General features: G+C 43.6%; 1 protein-coding gene across 1 annotated transcript; it reads left to right on the top strand.

Moving 5' to 3' along the window:
• The first annotated feature begins 9768 nt into the window (after window positions 1-9768).
• LOC132077775 (uncharacterized) lies at window positions 9769-20408 on the top strand. Its single transcript, XM_059479657.1, has 7 exons — window positions 9769-9875; window positions 15367-15517; window positions 15988-16081; window positions 17064-17182; window positions 17735-17877; window positions 18425-18622; window positions 19939-20408. Exons 1-7 carry the CDS (start codon window positions 9850-9852, stop codon window positions 20048-20050), a joined length of 843 nt encoding a protein of 280 aa, XP_059335640.1. The 5' UTR covers window positions 9769-9849; the 3' UTR covers window positions 20051-20408.
• Window positions 20409-20792: the final 384 nt, after the last annotated feature.

Here is a 20792-nt window from a genome sequence, read left to right on the forward strand (position 1 = left end):
TGCAGCAGTGAGACTGGCTCTGAAATACTGGGATGGCTCACAAATGATTTCTGATCAAAAAATCTGCAGTGAGTTTATAAACTGGAGCACACTGTCTCTGATTTTCCTTTTGTGCAGACCAAAGAGAAAATTCTGTGAAGGAAAAATCAATGCAAACAGATGAAAACCAGGCAGCAGCAGCAGAACTGGCCTTTTACCTCTCTGGGTTTTGCTGGGGGCTTTAACAGAATCACAGACTCTCAGGATGGTTTGGGTTGGAGCAGACCTTGAAGCTGAGCTCGCTCCAGGTGTGCTGCCAAAAGAGCTGAGCTGATGAAGGCACATCCCTGGTTTGGAGCTGCTCCTGGCCAAGACAGACTGGCACTGCCCACTGCTGATCCCAGCCTGACCAAGGACACCATTCCCCAGCACAGACAAAGAATTTTGGGACCAGTATCTGTCCTGTGATAAACTCCAGAAATGAGAAATGTTATTATTGCTGTGTTAAGCTCTGCTGATTTTGTGGCTGTTGCGTTTAGAAACATGCATTTACAAAATACAGTGACAAAAGCCCCAAATAAACAGAATTTTTCTGCCACACTGCTGGTGAGCAGTGAGGTTTGGCATTGCCCAGAGCATGATCCTCACAGGTCTCAGGGCAATCTTCCTGATATCTTTAATTCTTATCAAGTTTTAACATATTTCATTCACTCTCTTCAGGAAAAATTATCACCCAGTTACCAGCTGCAAGGATTCCAGTTTTGGTTCAAAACATGACTTTGAAAAAGAGTTATTTTATCCAAATAAAGAGACATTTTGTGCCACCCTGCTGGTCACTGGAGAGATTTGGCATTGCCCAGAGCATGATCCTCACAGGTCTCAGGGCAATCTTCCTGATATCTTTAATTCTTATCAAGTTTTAACGTATTTTGTTCACTCTGTTCAGGCAGAATTATTCTTTCCCCTTCCCTTCTCAGTCACTGCCTTGGCTGGGTTCCTCTCCTTCAGTGCCCCAAGTTTAAATTAGGAATTTTGGCCTCTTGGAAGGGATGGCAGCAAATTCCTCTGGAATGCAGCAAGGTAATGGGAGCAGCCAGAGGGGGAATAAAGGGATGTCAGGGTTTGACACTGGGGCACTGGCAAAGCTCCCCAGCCACTGAAGAGGAGCCACAACCCCTGGCAGAGCTCTCCTGATGGAATTGCTTCGGAATTTATTTGTATTTTCCAGACAGAACAACTTTCTGGTGGATTTATTGGCAGTGCACTAAGTGTCTGGAGCACAAGTTAATTCAGGCTCTCTTAGCCTTGATAACACTTGCTTAAAATATGCTTCCCTCCTCTGGGTGACGAGAGCACAGAGATGATGTTTTGATAGTTCCATGAGAAGTGGCTTCCCAAAAAGCAAGCTGGAAGGGTATTTTTCAGAAGGGCCATTACCCAGCTGGCAGCCTGCTTTCCACCCTTCATGGCAGGCATGATAATCTGAGCAGCATTCAGGAGCAGGGCTGAGCACAGCCTTTGCTGTTTTCCCAGGAAATGCATCCTGATGGCTCCATGGAGAAAGGTTTTCAAGTGGAAAGGTTGTTTTACATTTCTATCTCCCTCAGTGCTGCCTTATTTTTTAGGGTTTCTGTACAAAGCTCTTTTTTTTCCACTAGAGCTTGGGGAGTATTAATTTTGCAAGTGTGCTCCCATTGAGCACAGACATCTGAAGACAGCATCTGATGAAGGAGGGGGTATCTGTGACAGCCTGGAGCCTTTATGTGCCATGGCAGTGGTGATTCAGTGCTGTAATCCTATCTGAACCTGCCCAGCTCGGGCTCATCCCTCCCCAGCACAGCTGGCAGAGCAGATAAAATCAGAATTTATTGCTGGTCTCAATCTCAGAGCTTAACCAGCCCCTTGCTGTTAAAATTCGGCTTCAGTGGGGAATGGAAATGCTCTTTTCAGAGCTGGGAGCCCAAGGGAGGGGCTGGCTCAGCCTGGGCTGTCAGCATGGTTCCCCTTGTGCCCTCCTGCAGTCCCTGGCTGGAATTGGGCTCAGTCCAGGTTTGCCTGCATTTCCTTCCCATGGCAGGGACTGCAGGGGGAAGGGGATGTGGGGTTGGGGTTTGGGGATTGGTGTTTGGGGTTTGGGGATTGGCTCCAGGTGCAGCTGGGGCAGGGCCAGGGCTCAGGACTGGGCTCCTCTCTGCCCCTTGGATGCATCCCAAGGGACACATTGCCAGAAAACTGCATGGAATGGGGAGGGTGACTGATGCCCTGTGGCAGGAGTGGGAGGACACAGGAGTGGGAGAATTCAGGAATGGAAGAACCCAGGAATGGAAGAATTCAGGAGTGCAAGAACCCAGAAATGGGAGAACCCAGGAGTGGAAGAATCCAATGGGAGAATCCAGGAATGGGAGAATCCAAGAATGGGAAAATTCAGGAGTGGGAGAACCCAGGAATGGAAGAATTCAGGAATGGGAGAACCCAGGAGTGGGAAAATTCAGGAATGGGAGAACCCAGAAATAGGAGAATCCAGTAGTGGGAAAATTCAGGAGTGTGAGAAACCAAGAGTGAGAGAACTCAGGAATGGGAAAATTCAGGAATGGGAGAATCCAGGAGTGGGAGAATCCAGGAATGAGAGAATCCAGAAATTGCAGAATTTGGGAATGGGAGAATCCAAGAATGGGAAAATTCAGGAGTGGGAGAAGCCAGGAATGAGAGAATTCAGGAATGAGAGAACCCAGGAATGAGAGAATTCAGGAATGGGAGAATTCAGGAATGAGAGAATCCAGAAATGGGAGAATCTCCTCAGCTCTGGCTCTGGGCTGAGGTCCCTGCTCCCATCCACTCCCATGGTGTCTCTCTAATGCTGGAAATGGGAACAATATGAGGCTGTAAATTGCTGAGTGTAAAACAAGATTAAGGCTGATGTGCAGAACATGAACCTGCTGGCCAAATCCCCCACTGGCCAAATCCCCCCTCCCCGGCCTGCTCGGGCCAAAATGCCAATGGATTTATGCAGCAGGAAAACCCAGTGAACAAGCAGAGCATTTCTAAACAAGCTGACAAATCTGCAGCACTTGGGAGCAGCAGCTGATGCTCCCTCAGAGATGTAACACGATTCCTGTAATCACAGAAATAGATTTAATTTTGTTTATTTAAACCAGCCCCATGTTTTGCTGTGAGCATTCATCATCTGGTGTCACGGAGCAGAGTAGGAAATGTCACCCTTTGAGTCACATCCCCAGTGACTCTGTTAGCAATGCTCTGGCTCTACTCCACAGCTGGAGAAAAAAGGGCTTCATGCCTTGCTGGCTGTGGAGCAAACACTCTCCTGCAGCTTCATTCTGTATTCAGCAGCTCTCCAAAACAGCCAAGGCAGCATGAAAAATGAGGAGGAACACGACTGAAGCTCAGCTGCTGATCCTTCACAACTCAACTGCAAAAACAAAATATGAGGGCTGAAAGGAGACTTTGAAGAACAGGTATCAGCAGAAATATTAACCTGCCCTAATCAAGAAAAGAACACCTGGCCACTCAGTCGTTCATAAATGAAGACAGGGCCCTCTTCTTCCCCCAGTGCGAGGCAAAAAGAGAATTCTGATTTCCCTGCTGGGAGTTCAGCATGGAGCTGAAAGATGGTGTGGTCAATGGCTGGGACCGGTTCAGTGAGCTGGCAGGCTGTGGCTGGGCAATTTTGTGACACAAAGTGGTTTAACAGCACCTCCACAGCCCCTCCAGGCCAGCAGTGGGCTTGGAGCCCCTTTGAAGCCCAAATATCTGGATGGGTGTGAAGTGCATGGTGTTTAATCCCTTTTATTTTCCCTTAAAGAAAAGCTGCTTCTCCTGTCAGCTCATCTCTGTTAAAGAAAAATGTGAGGTGGGGAATGACCTCTGGCAAACAGAGCGTTGTCTGCAGAGGGGATTTTGGGCGGAAAAGAGCCAAAGCAGAGTGAGGCACTGGCTGAAGTCATTCCACTGAAATGTTTTTCACTGAAAGAATAATAAAGCACCGGAATGCTCTTCCCAGGGAGTGGTGGAATCACCATCTCTGGATGTGTTTAAAAAAAGACTGGACATGGCACTTGCTTGATGATCTTGGAGGGCTCTTCCAATCTTGTTTTTCTGTGACTCTGTGATGTAAGAGCCATAATGAGGGATGTGGGACTCCAGGTGGCTCTCCAAAATGCAGTTTATTGTATACAAAATGCAGTTTTTTGTATCCAAGGTGTTACAGCAGTCCAGGGCTGTGGGTGACAGAGCTGTGCCCACAGCTGTCAGCTCCAGCTGCAGGCAGGCCTGGAGACCCTTTGGTTTTGGTTACAGTGCATTTTATACTTTTCTTTGCTGAGCATTTTAATACAGTAGAACCAATCTGTACCTTAACTTTTATCTATAGCCTACCATAACTCCTATAATTACAGCTGTGGGACAAAGTGGTGCAAAACCAGCCAGGAATGGCTCAGCTCCCCCAGCCCTGCTGGGAGAGAAAGGTGATGCAGCCCTCAGGGCACAGGGATGTGATACAGCAAACACAGCCCCTGACTTTGAGCAGGAACACATCTCCATTGCATTTAATTTCTTCTGGCAGGCCGTGCCAGCTCCTGGCTGTAAATGCAGGGATTGCACCTACAGGGAATGCTGTGGGCAGCCACAGCAGGGCTGTCTCCTGCCCAGAAAGGAAGCACTGCAGAGGAGCAAGGCTCATTCTTTTTTCATGTAACACGAGGCTGCCTTCTGCTCCAAATGAAAGCAAGTGGGAGTAAATTATTTGGATTTCCCGACAAAAGCTGCGTGAACACAACACCTTTAATAAAAACACTTGATTCTTCTCATCAGGCTCCTCTCCTCTCTTCCCCACCATCACGGGAGGCCCTGCTTGCTGCTTTCAGCCAGAGAACATCTTTGTTATCCTTGCAGACAGTGAATAGCCAGGCATTCATTTGAACTTAAATTTTTTTGGCAATAGGGAAATAATAGGGATAAAAAAATGGGAGATGTCAGGAGCAAGTTCTGTCTGTAAATACATGTTCAGAGTTTTCAGCTCCTTCTTTGATTGGAATGGGGACAGGGAGCTCTGAATTTTAAACAACTGAGTTATGTTTGTCATTCAAGTGCATTGTTTTTCTGTGTTTTCCTGTTTTTCTCCTCCTTTCTAAGCTCCTGCAGAGCTGGGTACTTTTTACTTTTTTGCTTTAAGGTGAAAGGGAAAATAGACCTCATTTCAGTGAGGTAAATAATGGGAGAAATCATCAACCAGGAGTGTTGTGTGCCACCAGCTCCACTTGGGAAACAATCATGTTTTCTCTTTCATACAGGCAAATGAAGAGGCAGTGAGTTTTATGTCCACCTTCGCCCAGCAATACAATTATTTTCCCATCCCATCCTTAAAGAGATTTTTTCTATTTGTCTCAAATATCTTCTATATGACAACCTGGCAAAGCCACTTTATTAAAGAAATGCTCTGATGACTCCCAGGTATTCCCACATTTGCAAGATCTGATTTTCAAGAAGGCAGCAGGGGTTTGATGGATGAAATAAACCAATTTTTTCAATATATTTCAGGTAATCAATTAAAAAAAAAGAAAAGAAAAAAAAAAGAGGAAACATAACTCTTTAGCAGCTGGCAGGATTTTCAAATAAATACAAGAAAATTATGGAAGTGCAATGGCACCTGCAATGGGGGAAGTTAGAGGAGAATAACCAGAGATGCTGCTCCCAACCACACAGGGGAAAAGGAGGCTGCAACAGGAAATTGCCTATCAAAATGAATTTAAAATTATTTTCATATGATTAAAATTACCTGATGAGATTTATGTTGGATAAATTAGGAAGTACCTAATGAATCTTGCACCCCATGGGGAATCATTAACAATTAACTCGTGAGAAGATGAGACACGAGATCCATGATGAAGACGTGGGTGGAGGAGATGGGGCTGACCCCAGGATGGAGGTTCCACCCCTGGGTGGTTCCATCAGGTGCCTCATCTGTTTGTCCTGGCAGCTTGGGGTGTTTGAAATGTTGAGGATTGGGCAGGAATGGCAGCTGGGGGAGTGGAGGTGACAGGGAACTCATTAAAAGGGTGGCAGTGAGCCCCAGACCATGGCCTGTGTGAGGTTCATTCCCTTTGGGGAGGTCTGGCAGGCTCCCAGCAGGTCCCTGTGGGGGTTTTTCTACATTCACATTCAATGCAAAAGCCATGCTTTAAGGTCAAAGGGAAAATAGACCTCATTTCAGTGAGGTAAATAATGGGAAGAATAATCAACCAGAAGTGTTGTGTGCCACCAACTCCACTTGGGATACAATCATGTTTTCTCTTACATACAAATTGGTGAAATTTGAAGGCAAATGAAGAGGCAGTGAGTTTTATGTCCATTATTTCTTTAGAAAAGAAAGTTTTGAGAAAGAAAACCTTGAGATGTTACTTATTTGTGCTTTCCTCAATGTCAGATTCACCCAGAAATTGTTGACATTAATTTTGTTTAGAAAAAGGTAGATTTGATACTGGAATAGGCCACTCCTAAACAAAACAAAAATGCTTTCTTCATTCCACAATGATCTTTTCTTACAGCTTCATCCAAAGGCTGTTAAACCAAGGAAGAGCTCACTCTTCAGTGCCAGGCATTGTCATTATCACTTTCAAGCCCATTGTTTTTCCAGGAGAGAGAACCAAATTTCAGTCCCTGTTGCTTGGCTACAGCCCCTCCAAGCCTCTTGGAACCCATGGGTTTGTAACACCTCAGAAAAGCAGGCATGTACAGCTTTCCCTTCAATTATTTATGCAGCTAGTTGTTGATTCCTTTTTGTCTGGTGACCCCGATGAAGTGTTTCACTAACTCCGCTCTCCTCCTGCCCAAGGCTTTATTCTGTTTCCTTGGCTTTTCCCTGGGAATGCTTTCCAAGTGGGAATCAAATGTTTTCCTGGAATCCTGAATGGGCAGCCCAGAAAGGAAAGTGTTGCCTGGGTAACTCAGCAAAACAACCCAAACCTGTTGGTTGGAGTGAGTGTGTGCTGCTTGCCCGTCGAGGCACAGAGCAGCCCTTGAGCACCAAAAGTGAGCTCCTCTTCCTCTTCAGGGCCATGCACATCACACCTCTGAAATGCCCCAAGAAATTCTCTCTTTCTAACTGGATCATCCAACACCAACGCCCTGGATTCCTGGATATGTTCAAAGCAGGTAAAACCAATAAAAGTTGGCTTTCTGCTGGTGCTGAAGTGTTGTTTTGTGTTTAGGTCTGATTGTGCTGGTGATATTGACCTGATGGTTTGATATCAACAATTTGTATCAAGTTAACACCAAAAAAAAAAAAAAAAAAGGATTTTACATAAAGAACATAAAATTATGTCAATAATTTGATTTATCCCTGAATTAGGTTTATCTAAACTGATTTATCCCTGAACCAGAAAAAATGTTATAATAGAGAAATTTCTTTCAAGTATCCTTTAACGACGATCAGAAATGTCAGCTCAGAAACTCAGCCAGTAATTGCAGACTTTAAAGCCAGACTGTTCATCCAGTCTGGTCTGAACAAAGTCAGTGGCTGGGAATCCTGTGTGAATGCTGACCCTGGGCACAGGAACAGAATTTCTGCTCCCACAGTGCCAGGATTTCATGGTCTGAGCATCTCAGTTATTTCTGTATAAAAGGAGGAGGGCTAATATTATTTCCTTTCTTCCTACGCTTTGTCTGTGTGCTCTGTTCAATTAGAGCACAAACCCTCTGGAGCAAACTCTGTTTTCCTGACTTTCTGTGGTGCCCAGAACAACGGGGCCTCTGGTGGCCTACAGCAGTGAGAATAATTGGGATTGTTTCTGTCATTAATCAGACCTCAGGATGAGCTGGATTCTGCCCAGTTCCTACAAATTTCATGTGCAAGCAGGGAAGAATCCAGTGGGACAAAAAAAAGATGTGAGAGACACAGGGTTGAGAGAGACACCATACCCACCCTGTGTTTACCCAATTCAAAGACAAAATTTCTGGTCAAAATTAGATAAAGTTGGAAAAAAGATTTCTTTCTTGCAGAGCTGGGGACACACTGCTGAATTTCTTGTCAGAAGCACATTTTTATGGGCAGGTTGTAAAGATCTGAAAAATAGTGTTTATAATGGAAAGGCTGACACCATGTAAAATATGTCGTTCCTCTGGAATAGCACAGAGATAATTTTTCATGGGCTTTATGAGGAATGCATTTGCCATAAAAGATCTGAAGCCCATTAGGCTGTGATGGGGACCAATACCTTTCATTTTATAGACAGAGGAAAAAATGGTAAGTAGAAAGGCCCCAAATTACAATCCTGTTTGATTTAGATATTAATTTCTTTATTCTTAGCAGACAGAGAAATGATTCGCTCAAGTGACCTGATGAATCTCTTAAAACCCTGTCCTCGCCCACCCAGTAATAAACTCAGTTCTTAGCACATAAAGTTTTAATGAAACCTGGGTGGAATGACTACTTTGTTAAATTTCACATAATGATCTGTCAGCTCAACATTTGGAACCATGGAATGCCTGAGCATGGAGCTGAAATTCTCTAATTACCATTATTCCCCTCTGTTTTCCTGGCACGGTGAAATTTGCCAGCAGAATTTCTAAGAGAAGGTTTTGGAGCCTTCAGCAACCATTGGGGAAAGTACAGACCTTTCTGTGCAGAATGACCTTATAATGATCGGCCTTTGTAGTGACCTAAAAGAGAAAAATGTGAAGGAAAAGGAGGATAAGGAATGTTTTGTATGTGAAGAAGCTGCGAGGTAGAAGTCTAAACCACAGAGGTTTTGACTAAAAGGTATTTCCAACTGAATAACCCAGGGCAGAGAGGATTGTGGACTTTTCCCACATTGATTTTAATCTATTTACCCCCTCTTTTTTCAGCATAGAGCCCAGGACCTGAAGTGGGGAAGGGGCTGTGCCTGTGGTGCGGGAGTTGCAGATCAATAGGGCACAATTTACAGCTCCATTGTAACCTTCCCCCAAAACCTGGGTCCCACCACCACTGTTGGAGTTTAAAAGCCATCTGTGAACTTCAGCAGGGACTAACCAGTGCCCACAACCACACTGGGCTGCTGCAATCCCACCCTGGAGCTCTGCCAGCACCTGCACTTGTCTGGGTGAACAAACAAAAATCAAACTCATATTCACTGGGCCAATTCTCAGAACCTACAGCTTTAATGGTCTAAGAAAAATATAATATAAAAACAGACACAAACCCGGCCTCTTGGTTCCCACCAAGAGAAGAATCTCTTGTTCTCATTCTCAGCTGCAAACCTGAAGAAGGAAGCCTAGAAGAGGTTCCTAAAATGGCTGAGTACATTGAAATGAGGCAAGAACGCCCAACAGAGCGAACAGGTGCCCATAAAAAACCTTCCTGAACATTACATAAAACCTGAGCCTCTTTAAGTATTTTCTTTTCATCCAACAGATAGATACACTAATAAGGCATTTAACAAGCCACTAATGAAGCAGGAGATCTTTTAGGCAACAAAAATACCAACTTCAAGTGGGCAAAACCGTGAAAGGAATTGAAAGTCAAGCGGCCGGCGCGCGCAGACCAGAGATTCAAATGGATGATCACGTATCCTGCTACAGGTATCACCAACCTATCTTTAGGCACCTTCTGGAGAGCCAGCTCACTGATACCAGCTGGATCAGCCCAGGAATTTGTTTGGTGTGCTTAAGAGGTTGGTAACAATAGCTCCTAAGGTGACAGCGGCGGCAGCGTTGCGCGGTGACTGCGTTTCCTTGGAGACAGCGAATCCATCCATCGGGATCCCGGCAGGTTCCCCCTCTCCAGAGAGCCTGGAACTCCCTCCCTGAGCAGGGCCAGAGATGGGAAGATAAGCCCTGCCTGTAGACAAATAGCCCTGTGCAAGATGTGAGGATTTCATGCAGCAGCCAGACATGTCTGAAAGGTAGGAGGGTGCAAGGAGACACGAACCTGTAGTCATTGCTTGACATGCTTTGACAACAAAGATAGAGTTACAGGATTGAGTGTCTTTTTAAAATGTACCAGCCTGTATTGCTGAGGGAGATTGCTGTGCAGGGAAAACAGGAGCTGAAACAGAGCTGTTTTTCTTGGTGTCAATGCCTGATTGCTGGAAGGAAAAAGCTGTCCCAACAAAAATGTTGAGTTTGCTGTGAAAATATGTGGATTGAGAAGTGGGCTTTGTGTTGGTGCAAGCTGGATCCAAGAGGAAAATGTTAGTTAATATGCTAAGAGTGTATCATTATGGTGATGGGACCTAATTAAGTTAATTATGTCTTGGGGGGGCAATTTTATGAAGCATAAAGCAAGATAATTGATGCTGCAGCTATCAGCAAGGATGCTTTGTAGCCATAACTTACAGGTGTGTTTGTCACTAAATTACGCTCAGAAGAACTGCTTCAAAATGTTGCATAATGTCTCCTAAAACTCCTATAAAAATAATTGAAAGGTAATAGAGCATGCAAACACTGTGTCCATATCTTCTACTCTGCTAAGTTCAGAGAGTTCTCATAATAAATGTTTGCATACAAGCAGAGCTGCTCTGGAGCAGTAAATTGTGTGCATTTGAAATGAAGCACAGCCTGAATTCTGAGTTTGCCATCTCTTAAATACTTTCACAAGGTGTGCTGGTAAGTTATCCCTGCAGCTCATTTATGGCTTTGGCATTTGCCATTGACTGGGACAACATAAATAATTGGGTATTTGGAACCTGTGAGTGTTCACTTATGTGTGCAGGTGGTTTGGGCAGGTCCGGAACCTCTCTTAGAGCCTACAAAATCAGCAGCTCTCACCCAGTGGTACAAACTCTTTGCTTTGGGAGGATTTATCACTCTTAGTTTCTCTGGTTTGGATTTTTTTTCTATTCCTTCAAGATGATCTTGAAACACATTTGATTTGGTTCCTTCCTTTAGAATGGTGCACATTTTTCACTCCCACAGCATCAGGACTGAATGATCTGAGAGCACTTTGCTGCTAAATAAGAACCTGACCAGAGCTCCCTGAGCTCAACCACAGGAGCAGGGCCCCTTCCATCAGATGTGGGCTGTGATTTGGTGGGATGTAGCAAGCACCACGGGAATCCTGATATGTGAAGAGTTATAAATAACCCTACTACTGGTTCCCAAACCTTTTATCCAGGGATTTCAGATTTAAGGGGAAAGCAGTGAAAGCTAAGCCTGCTGGAGAATGCTGATTCCTGAAGAGCAGCTGGGTATGAGGCTGTGAGAAGCTAGACCAGACCCCAAAACTGCTCAAAAGGCTGGGACAAAAGCCTTTCAAAACCCAAATGCAAGAGTTTGCTCATATCCTCACTCCTCTTTAGCTGAGCTCCCCATTTTCTGTGCAGCAGAGCTGAACCTGAGCTGCAGTCTCAGATGTTTGTTTGTTGAGGCTGCTGTTCCATGAGGAGAAAGGATTTCACTGACACTCCTTTTTTAACAGCCAAATAGCTAAAACATACACAGGAGGAACTTTTCACTCTGTTTCTCACTCAGTGTCTTTCACTGGTGCAGTTTCAGAAGCAGCTCAGCTTTGGCTTCAAAGTCTTTTCGTGGCTTTTAATGTGTCCTGCCCTGAAAGGCAGCTGCACTCAGAGGGGCTTGCACTGCACTCAGGAAACCTGGAGCACCCTGGGCTCTCTGCAAACCTGGCCAAGGTGTCTGAGAGAGCAGAACCTTTCCCTGGGCTCTCTGCAAACCCGGGCAAGGTGTCTGAGAGAGCAGAACATGTCCCTGGGCTCCCTGCAAACCTGGCCAAGGTGTCTGAGAGCAGAACCTTTCTCCGGGCTCCCTGCAAACCTGGCCAAGGTGTCTGAGAAAGCAGAACCTTTCCCTGGGCTCCCTGCAAACCTGGCCAAGGTGTCTGAGAGAGCAGAACATTTCCCAGCCCCACATCCTGATTAACTGGGCTTTGATCAGGGAGCTCAGCAGTGCAGGATTTTCCAGGGTACAGCCTGATATCTCCTCAGTCATGCTCTGAAAAAGGCAGGAGCTGTTCTGTTCTCATTCCTGACAGTTTGCAAATCACTTCAGGCACTGAATTCCTCCCTGGGACTTCCACTGAGGAGAATAATGTAAAATGCAAGGGATTGGCCACAAGTGCCTCCAGTTACCCCCCAGCCTGTGCTCCCTCTTGTCAGCTCACAGGGAGCACTGCAGACTTCAAGGTGCCTGCAAAGAATTGTTTGGTACAGTTTTGTGGGGTTTTGTTTATTACTGAGATGGAAAATAATTTTGTAATGTTTTGGTGTCAGCAGCAAAGCTATGGCCGTGTTCAGAACTGGACTGAGGGCCAACCTCAGAAATTAGGAGCTGGTCACACACACAAGATTTTTTTTTCCCCCCATTACCTTTTGAAGTTTCCTTTCCAAACCTCTATGATGGAATTCTTAAAATATAGTCAAGCACCTCTGCTTAAAGGACATCATAAATAGTCCCCCACAGCCCCCAAAAAGAGGGAGAATGGAGGAATGCAATTGCCACAGAGGTTTTCCATTAGTGAAATTAATTCTTCTCTCATAAGAATTTAGGCCCATGATTTATGATAACCACCAATTTCTCACTGCAGGCGAAGTGAGAGGAAATGACTCAGCCTGGACAGACATCATGAATCTAATTTTTTTTCCCTTAATGCTTGACATAATCTAGTGTGCTGCTCCCAGAGCTGTCATTGGAGATTCATATCCAGCCAAAGGGCCTCACAATCAAGGCAGGAAATTTTGTTCCTTTCATGTATTGTGAGATGTGTAATTGCTTGGAATTGCATCCTGCCTCCTTCATTGCCACTTCTTTTGCATCAATTCTGCAGCAAAACAGGAAGGTAAACAAAGCAAGGGAGGGAAAACCTGTGTGGCACTCCAGAAAAATCTCCTGTGACATAATCTGGAGGTCCAGCTGGTGCTTATTAAACCCAGGCAGTTTTGAGATGAAAGATGTTTCTTTCTGTCACTCCTTCCCATGGAAATCTCACTACCCACCTGACTGAGGAAGTTGTATCCATCACATCTTTATTTTTTTCTGGAACTTTATGTTTTACTTGCCATCACCAGTACAGAGTTTTGTGAGTGGGTTTCCTGCCAGGAGATCAGAATAGATATCATGTTAAATGGTTCAGCTGAAATGTTTTATCCCACATTTCCAGGGGCTGGGAGTGCATATTCCTGTCTCAGCAGAGGAGGTAGTATCTAGCTGAGAGGAAGGTAGGTTTTGAAAAGTCTTGCAGTTATAAATAGTCATTTGAATACATCTAAAAGATCACTTCCAAACTGAGCAAAATAATAGATCTTTTTCTTAAACACAAAATAATTTCTACAAATTTCTTTGCTCTGATCTCATTTAACATAAAAGGATCTAAAAGCAAAACAAGCAGCAAGATAGAGCTAAACAAGAATTCCCAGCACTTTTTTTTAAATTATTTTCAGGGTTTTTTTTACAGATAGAACTAAACAAGAATTCCCAGCACATTTTTTTTTTATTTTCTGGGGTTTTTTTACCATTTACCCAAGGCAAATCCTCTTTTCCCAGGGCTGCTGTGAGTGAACTCCTGCTGCTCTCTAACACACACACACCTTAAGGGGCTGCTTGCTTCCAGGTGACCTCAAAAAGTCCCTCAGTAAATATCTGTTATTTTCCAAAATGCTGAGCCCACACAGCTTCCAGGGTGTCCTAGTTCAGGGCAAATTTGGTAGAGAATCTCCAAAGGGGGCCCTTCCAGAAAGCAAACCCACACGGCCCCTGTGCCCAACCGGGTCGGGAAGGATTCCTCAGAGAGAAGTGGAAAGAACCTGTTTGTTTAACAGGCACAGCACCCCCCAGCACACAAAATGAACAATACTGAGTGACACCACTCTGAAAAAGATGAGAAACTCAGAAAGTCTCTCTGGGGGTGCTCGCTGTGTTCTCAGTCCCTCTGGCGCTGAGGCAGCGCTGCCCAGAGTAGGCCCCGCTGGGCCACACGATGCAAACTCTGCGTTCCCAGGGCCCAGTCTGGAGCAGGTTCAAGTAGGTCCAAAAAAAGGAAAAGAGAAACAATCCAGGAAGAAATTTGGACTGTTTAGCTAAACTAGCTAATGAGAAGAAGCAAGAGAAAGAGCAAAGTGAAAAGCCAAGCAAAAGCAAAAGCAGCACCATGTACTGCCCTGTCTCTGTGTCCTGCCAGCCGTGGGGGAGCGGCTGATCGCAAAACCCAAATAAAACTTTCACCCTTCAGAGCCAGTCTTGAAGGCACAGAACATAATATCCAGCATGAACAGAACACACAGATGGGAATACAAACATCATAACGTCACCCTGGGACACTGGGAGTCACCTACAGCTCACTGGGGCTGCTGTGACCCCATTAAACCCCAACATAAAGCAGAAGGGAGCAGAGCTCTTTGCCAGGGCTGCTCCTGCACTGAGCTCACCAGGACACCTTTCATCACCAGGGTTTGCCAATAATCTGTCATTGTGCATTTTAACAAATGCTCTGCTCAGCCTGTTACTCCCACTATGAGACCTTCCTTGCCTCCCTCCCCAAACCTGCATTTTTTATTCTGGTTTATACTGTTTTATTTATTAATTTCTGCTCCTGACTCCAGTGGCTTTATGATGCTGAGGCTCCCTGGCAAGAGCTCTCCAAGCCTGTAGAATAAACATCAAATTACAGTGTGCTGGATGCACACCCTGACTAAATTAAGTCATTGCTTTCAACTGTTCTGTGGTAAATTCCTAAATTGCAGCTGCCAGCCTGCACATCCTTCAATCCCTCTGAAGCACAATTGGAGAAATTGCCCCAAGTGGGGTGTAAAAATGTGACTTTTAAGTGTTCTTAGGCAAGGGACTAAGAGAGTACATGAACACATGGTTTCAAGCTGAAGGTTGGACTTGGTAACCTTGGAGAGTTTTCCCATAATGATTCTATGATTTGAAGACTCTATTGAGCAAAGTTCAGCTTTTCTGCAGATCTCTGATGTTTTAGGATCTCCAGATCCTAGAACAGATCCAAAAGACTAAAATAAATACACTAATATTAGTAAAACAATGAGTTAAACCACATGCACAATGGAATAAAATAAACAAACGAGGTATCTTTTCATCCAACCCAGATCCATAAAAGCAGGGTTCTCCTGGGTAGAAGGGAACAACCACATCATGCTGTTGGACAATTTCAGCTCTCCATTTTCTCCAAAACTCAGTATTTCTAAAAAAATGCCAGGAAATTCCTCTTTCTGGTGTTTGGACACACCTGTGTAAGGAGATGCAGCTCAGGTGAGGGGGCTGCCCATGGTTTGCCCTCAGGATATGGCTCCTGCCTGCTGGCAAGTCCTACCCTGAGCTATGCTTATTTTCTGTAATGATTTTCTGTAATTATAAAACAAACCCAACAAAATTTGCGTTTCCCTGGACAGAACCTAGGCTGGCTCAACATCTCCTCTCTAGTTCCTCAGGTCTGACTACAAGCAACCAGAAGTTCTTGAAATTCTACTCCTCCTACTGCTCCATCCTGAGGGATGCCCACAATATTCCACTGGTTTTACCCCAAAACAGAGGAGCCCTCGGGCAGAGCTGGGACCCCAGGCTCCCTTTCCCAGTAAGTGTTGGTTTTCCCAGTCTGATTGAAGGTTTCTGGAAAAGAGACATTGAAAAAGAGGAGCTAAGGCAGAAATCTCCTCCTCGGCTTTGAAGAGGATTCTGTTTACCTCCTTCTATCCTCCAAAACTGGGGTGGAATGTAAATAAGGTTTTTTGGGGTGAGCAGTTTTTTGGACTGAGGCAGGGGATTTGCCTCAGTCTTTGAGCACCAAACTGCAGCTCTGGGCAGGGGGATAATGAGCCCTGAGGAGGCTCCCTCCAATATTTGAGCCAATTTATTGGAGTTAACCAGGATGAGCTGTGGCAACCTCCACTGAGCAGTGAATTCCCACAGCATTCACCAGCTCCTGCATGTGGCTCTGACTGGGGCATTTCTGCTGTAATAAGGCCAGAAATAAGAAAAAATGCAGTGCCAAAACCTCAAGAGCTTTTACTGATTTTTATATCCTTATTTTTCCCTTTTTCTAAGCTTCCCTCTGACTCCTTCAAGTATCTTGGCTGGTGTGACATAGAGGAACACAGTGTGAGAGGGAATCAGCTCCTCTGCCCCCGAGTGAGGGAAGGTAAAGATCAAAAAGACCCTTTGACATCTCAGCCCTGACTCCATCAAATCAAAGAGTGCATCCTTAAAAACGATGAGCTGAAATCCTGCCCCTTGTCAAAAGAATGGCAAACTCCAGGATTTCAACTCATAGTGCCCATGCTCGCTTTATTTTTTTAATCATTAGGAAATTATCCTTTGTGATTTCCAAAATGAAAAACAACTGCCTGAACTGCAAACTGAAAAATTTTAGTATTAATGTGCTGCTGATTACTTCTCTCAGGAGTTGATTAATATTTTACTGTTCAGAATGCAGTAGCCATGTGCCAAACAGCCAAACAAGAGGGAAGCCCAGCCCTGCAAACAGTGGCACATTTCTTGTATTTTAAGACTAAATTGGCTCAATTACAATCTACAGACACTCTCAAGAACAGATGGGTTTTAAAATCCAGTATTTGCATGTTTGGGAGTAAACAGTGGAAGATTTCCAGCCAGTCCTTGCTTTAATCAGGATTTTGAAGATGCCCACAGCTCTAAACTTTTCATTAAGACTTTAAGTCTTAGTGTGTGTGTGGCTCAATACAAATGAGGTTTGGAATGGAGCTGTTGGTTTTTGGCACTGCTCTGGAAGCTGAAACATTTTCCTTTCTCAGGAAAATCAAAGGCTAACTCACAGCATGGCAAGGAATAAGAAGAATTTTAGAGCTCAGGTCCTTAAGAACAACCTTTCAGAAATGGTTTTCATTCTGATCTGTAGCAGATCTGTCATTTACCAACCATGCACAAAGACTGCAGATTGCTGGCTGAATTATGGGCCTGGGAATGGTAGAAAAATCTTCCCATTAATTTAAATCTCAGAAGCCTGGAAAGTCACACACCTATAATATTATATATATTTCTTCATTACAGAATCTTCCCAGCAATATAAATGTATATTCTTTCAGCAAGTGACTAAGTGCCAGTTCTGTATCAATCCTCAACTGTAAATCTTTTTCTCTGACCAGGGCCCTCAGAAGAAGAGCTGTTTTTCAGGAAAGAAGAATATACTCTGAAAAGAAGAAAACAAGTAACTGACACAGAGAAATGGGAAAAGAGGCTGCAGGAGAACTGGGAAAACTGTGCTGTAAAACTTCCTCATTAACACTTTGGACTGTAGCTGTAAAGAAGCCAAACAATCACGTGCTGGCTGCTCACTGCATTTAATAAATTTAAACCTGTGATAAGGAAGGTGTCCCTGGTGGTGGCAGGGGGTAGAATTGGATGAATTTTGAATTCCCTGCCAATTCAGTCCATTCTGTGAGGACTCTATGAATATTTAAATCTGGCTGCTGCACAGACCTTTGGTGCCAGCTGGGTTTAGAGGCCATACCAAAAAGCCACAACCAGTCAGTCCTGCTCCCTCCCACACACTGGTAACCCCACTCATGGAGGAAGGAGGAGATGGACACTCAAATTCATGCTTGAGAGATGGTTTCTTTCTTCCTTTCAAGGAATTAAGGAGTCCATCACTCTGATTCTGAGGTGGATTTGGCACTCGGTACCACCAATTGTTATAAAAGCAGCAGCATAAAATGTGTTCTCATATTAACTGCCTCTGACTAATTCTATATTTAATTATATAGCTATTGCAAAGCAAGGGGGAAAAAAGTGATTTCTCTTATTTTTCCCTTCCCAGGAGCTGAACCTTTCATTCCAGGACCTGGGTGATCTTTACCAGATTGAAAACCTCAAAAGAATCCTCCACAGATTAATCCGGGTGGAAAAGCTTTGGTTGGTGGACAATTCCCTGACAGACCTCAGTGCCATAAGGTTGCCAAGGTAGACAAAATGTCCTGCTTCTATTTTCATGTAATCTGTTTCTATTTTTATGTAATAGCCTAGAAATCAAATTTTTCCTGAAGTGACAGCTGGAGCAGGCTCTTCAGAGCTGCCAAATCTGCTCTTGGGGGGTGCTGGAGTGAGAATCCATCAGTTCATTGCTGAAAATACCCAGTGAGGAGATCACATCACACCCTTTTATTCCTGGGGAATAATTAATGATTCCAGCCAGCTTCAGGGAGATCTGTGCCAAAAGGGGAAGTTGTTGCACACAGAAGGAATCTCTGTGAAGAGATGGGAGAGCACAACCCAAGCAGAGAGGCTGTGACAACTGTAAATTTATTTTACAATCCATCTGTTGCTACTCTGCTGTTGTGTATTTAGGTGTATGGAGAGTTGCAGTGTGGAGAACAGAAATAATGATGCATCTGTTGTACAATATAAAGAAATAAGGGAATAAAATATAAACCAGTGTATAAAACCCATCCCTGTTGCAGGGGCTCTGTCCCAGATGTGATAGTGATGCCATACACTTTGTACTTTACAGATGCAGAGAGCTAAATGTAAATAAAAACCACTTTACATCCTTCAAACAGCTGCCAAAGATCCCTCAGATTCAGCACTTATCTCTTGCTGAAAACAACATCACGAGCCTGAGTGGGATTTCAGACTTCAGGCACACCCCACTGGAATCCCTCATCCTCAGGAGGAATCCCTGTGAGTTCCAGGAAAGATACAGGCAGCTGTAAGTCTGACCCTCTCGTGGCTAACAAAAGTGATAAACACAAAATAATGTTTGCCAGAGTTTCAAAGGAATGGGATCTCAAACCAAACAAACTTTTTAAAGAAGGTTTTCCTTTTCTTGTGGTTTTAATGCTCTGAAATGCTCCAGGAACATGGCTTAGTGAGCCATTATGTGATAAAAGCCCCCAAATATTCAGAAACTGCCTGTGATGCTTTTTAATGGCATGACTGGCAGTTCTGGAACTGAACTAAGCCCATGGATCAAGTTCAGAGACAGTGAGCAGGGCAGAAAAATTAGATTCCCTTTTATTAATAGAAACTACCTATAACTCAAACTCTCTTCAGCCTCCTTGCATCCTCGGTGGCTTCTGCCTAAATTGCATTACATGTCAGAGCTGGAATCAGAGGGATATCTTGAAAGATGGGAGCAAAAGCAGCAGAAAATCAAGTTCCCTTCATTTGATTTTTCTGGATTCCCTCTGTCCCTTGAGCAGCCTTTGGGATGGGCTGGAGATTTAACAGAGCAGCCTCAGACCCTGGCAATGGAAATTCCAATCCAAGGCATAACAATCCAAGAAATTAAAGAGAATATAATCTATTCTAAGCTTCTCTCTTAGAAAATCTGCATGGTTGCATGTTTTGTCCCACTACAAACGCAGCCAGGTGTTGATATTTTGAAGATAAACCTTGCAGAGTGTGTCTGAAATGGGACATACCTCCTCCCATTGCTTACTGAGAGGGGGAAAAAAAGAAGGAGAAGTTCAAAATAAATGTTTAATGAAAACCTTTCTGAGTTTCCAGCAGTCCTGTGGGCATCCCTTTGGAAGTGTGGTGCTGATAAAGGCAGGGAGGCAGATATCATCATGGAAGGGGAAAAAGTACATTTTAAATGATGGGTTTCACCTTTTATTATTTGCATATCTACAAGTCCAGGAGAACAAAAGCAGAAACCACCTTTTAACAATTCCTAATTCTGTTTCTGCTCTCAATCTGCCTGTTCTTAGGGCAATTAAATATTGGTGCAATTTGGTGTAACTCTGGTATTGTGTTCATTGTCAGTGTTGGAAGACAGATTCTTGAAGTGCTTTATTGGGTCTGAGGATATAAAGGTGGTGCAATGAAGTGAAATCTGAGAGTTTGAATTAGCTCTTTATCAGATAAATTCTGCATCAAATGACAAATCAAGATTTCCAACCCAAATCCATTTTAGATACGTTTGAATCCACTGTTTCTTTTTTATCAGTGTCTCTTTTGTTCTCAACATTTCCCAAGATTATTTTTCTCAATTTCTGTTCTTTTCTTTTGTCTCTTTTTAAGTGTGTTCTCCAATTTGCCAAACCTGAAAATACTGGATGGCATCCCAAAACTGCCAGAGGACTGCTCGCCCCCTGAGGTCAGGTTTTTTTACAGAATGTGTACTATACTCTAAAACAATATTTTTGTAGGATCTCAGCTGTGCTACAACCACCTTGCTTAAAAGAGACTGTAAATCCTGCTTATGGAAGCTCTATTTTTCTTTTTTTATTTTACTGGTCAAAGATATATTGAAACAGAAATAAAACACTTCTGAGTGCATTTGTGATACCAAGTATGGGTATGGATATGTAAATAAGACATAATGTTATACTGGATATTTATTAAATTTAATTTTGAGTTTAATTAATGGAGTTTATTTAATTTATTATTAAAATTATTGATTATTATTTATTAATAGCAAATTTTAAGTTTATTATTAAAAATAGTGTGTGCCAAGTAAGTATGGGTATGTAAATAAGATGTAATGTTACACTGGATATCACGAGTTGAATAAACTTATTATTAAAATTAATTATTATTATTTATTAATAGCAAATTTTTAATTTATTATTAAAAATAGTGTGTGATTTTCTCATCTAGGAGCTCTGTGTCAGCAACTCACAATTATTGATTCCCACTGCATTTAATTAGAACATATCCAGGCTCAGACCCCAAGCTCATTGTGGGAAATGACACAGGGATGGACACCCACAGAAAAGGAAAACAAATTAATAAAAAGCCCCACCAATGTCCAAGTGCTCTTTAATGAGCTTTGTACATGGGAAAAGCTCAGCCACCCCAACCATTTTGACCCTAATAATTAGAAAAGATCTTCCTTTGGAGTTTGTTGTGGCCAGAGAGCACTGGGGAGGGAG

The sequence above is a fragment of the Ammospiza nelsoni genome, chromosome 10 (genome assembly GCF_027579445.1).
Source record: "Ammospiza nelsoni isolate bAmmNel1 chromosome 10, bAmmNel1.pri, whole genome shotgun sequence".
NCBI lineage: Eukaryota > Metazoa > Chordata > Aves > Passeriformes > Passerellidae > Ammospiza > Ammospiza nelsoni.

Excerpts from the sequence above, each read along its gene's own strand:
- LOC132077775 (XM_059479657.1), top strand. The coding sequence starts at position 9,850 with ATGCAGCAGCCAGACATGTCTGAAAG. Across the intron at positions 17,183-17,734 it reads AGAACTGGGAAAACTGTGCT|GAGCTGAACCTTTCATTCCA; the intron begins GTAAAACTTCCT and ends TTCCCTTCCCAG. Across the intron at positions 17,878-18,424 it reads AGTGCCATAAGGTTGCCAAG|ATGCAGAGAGCTAAATGTAA; the intron begins GTAGACAAAATG and ends TGTACTTTACAG.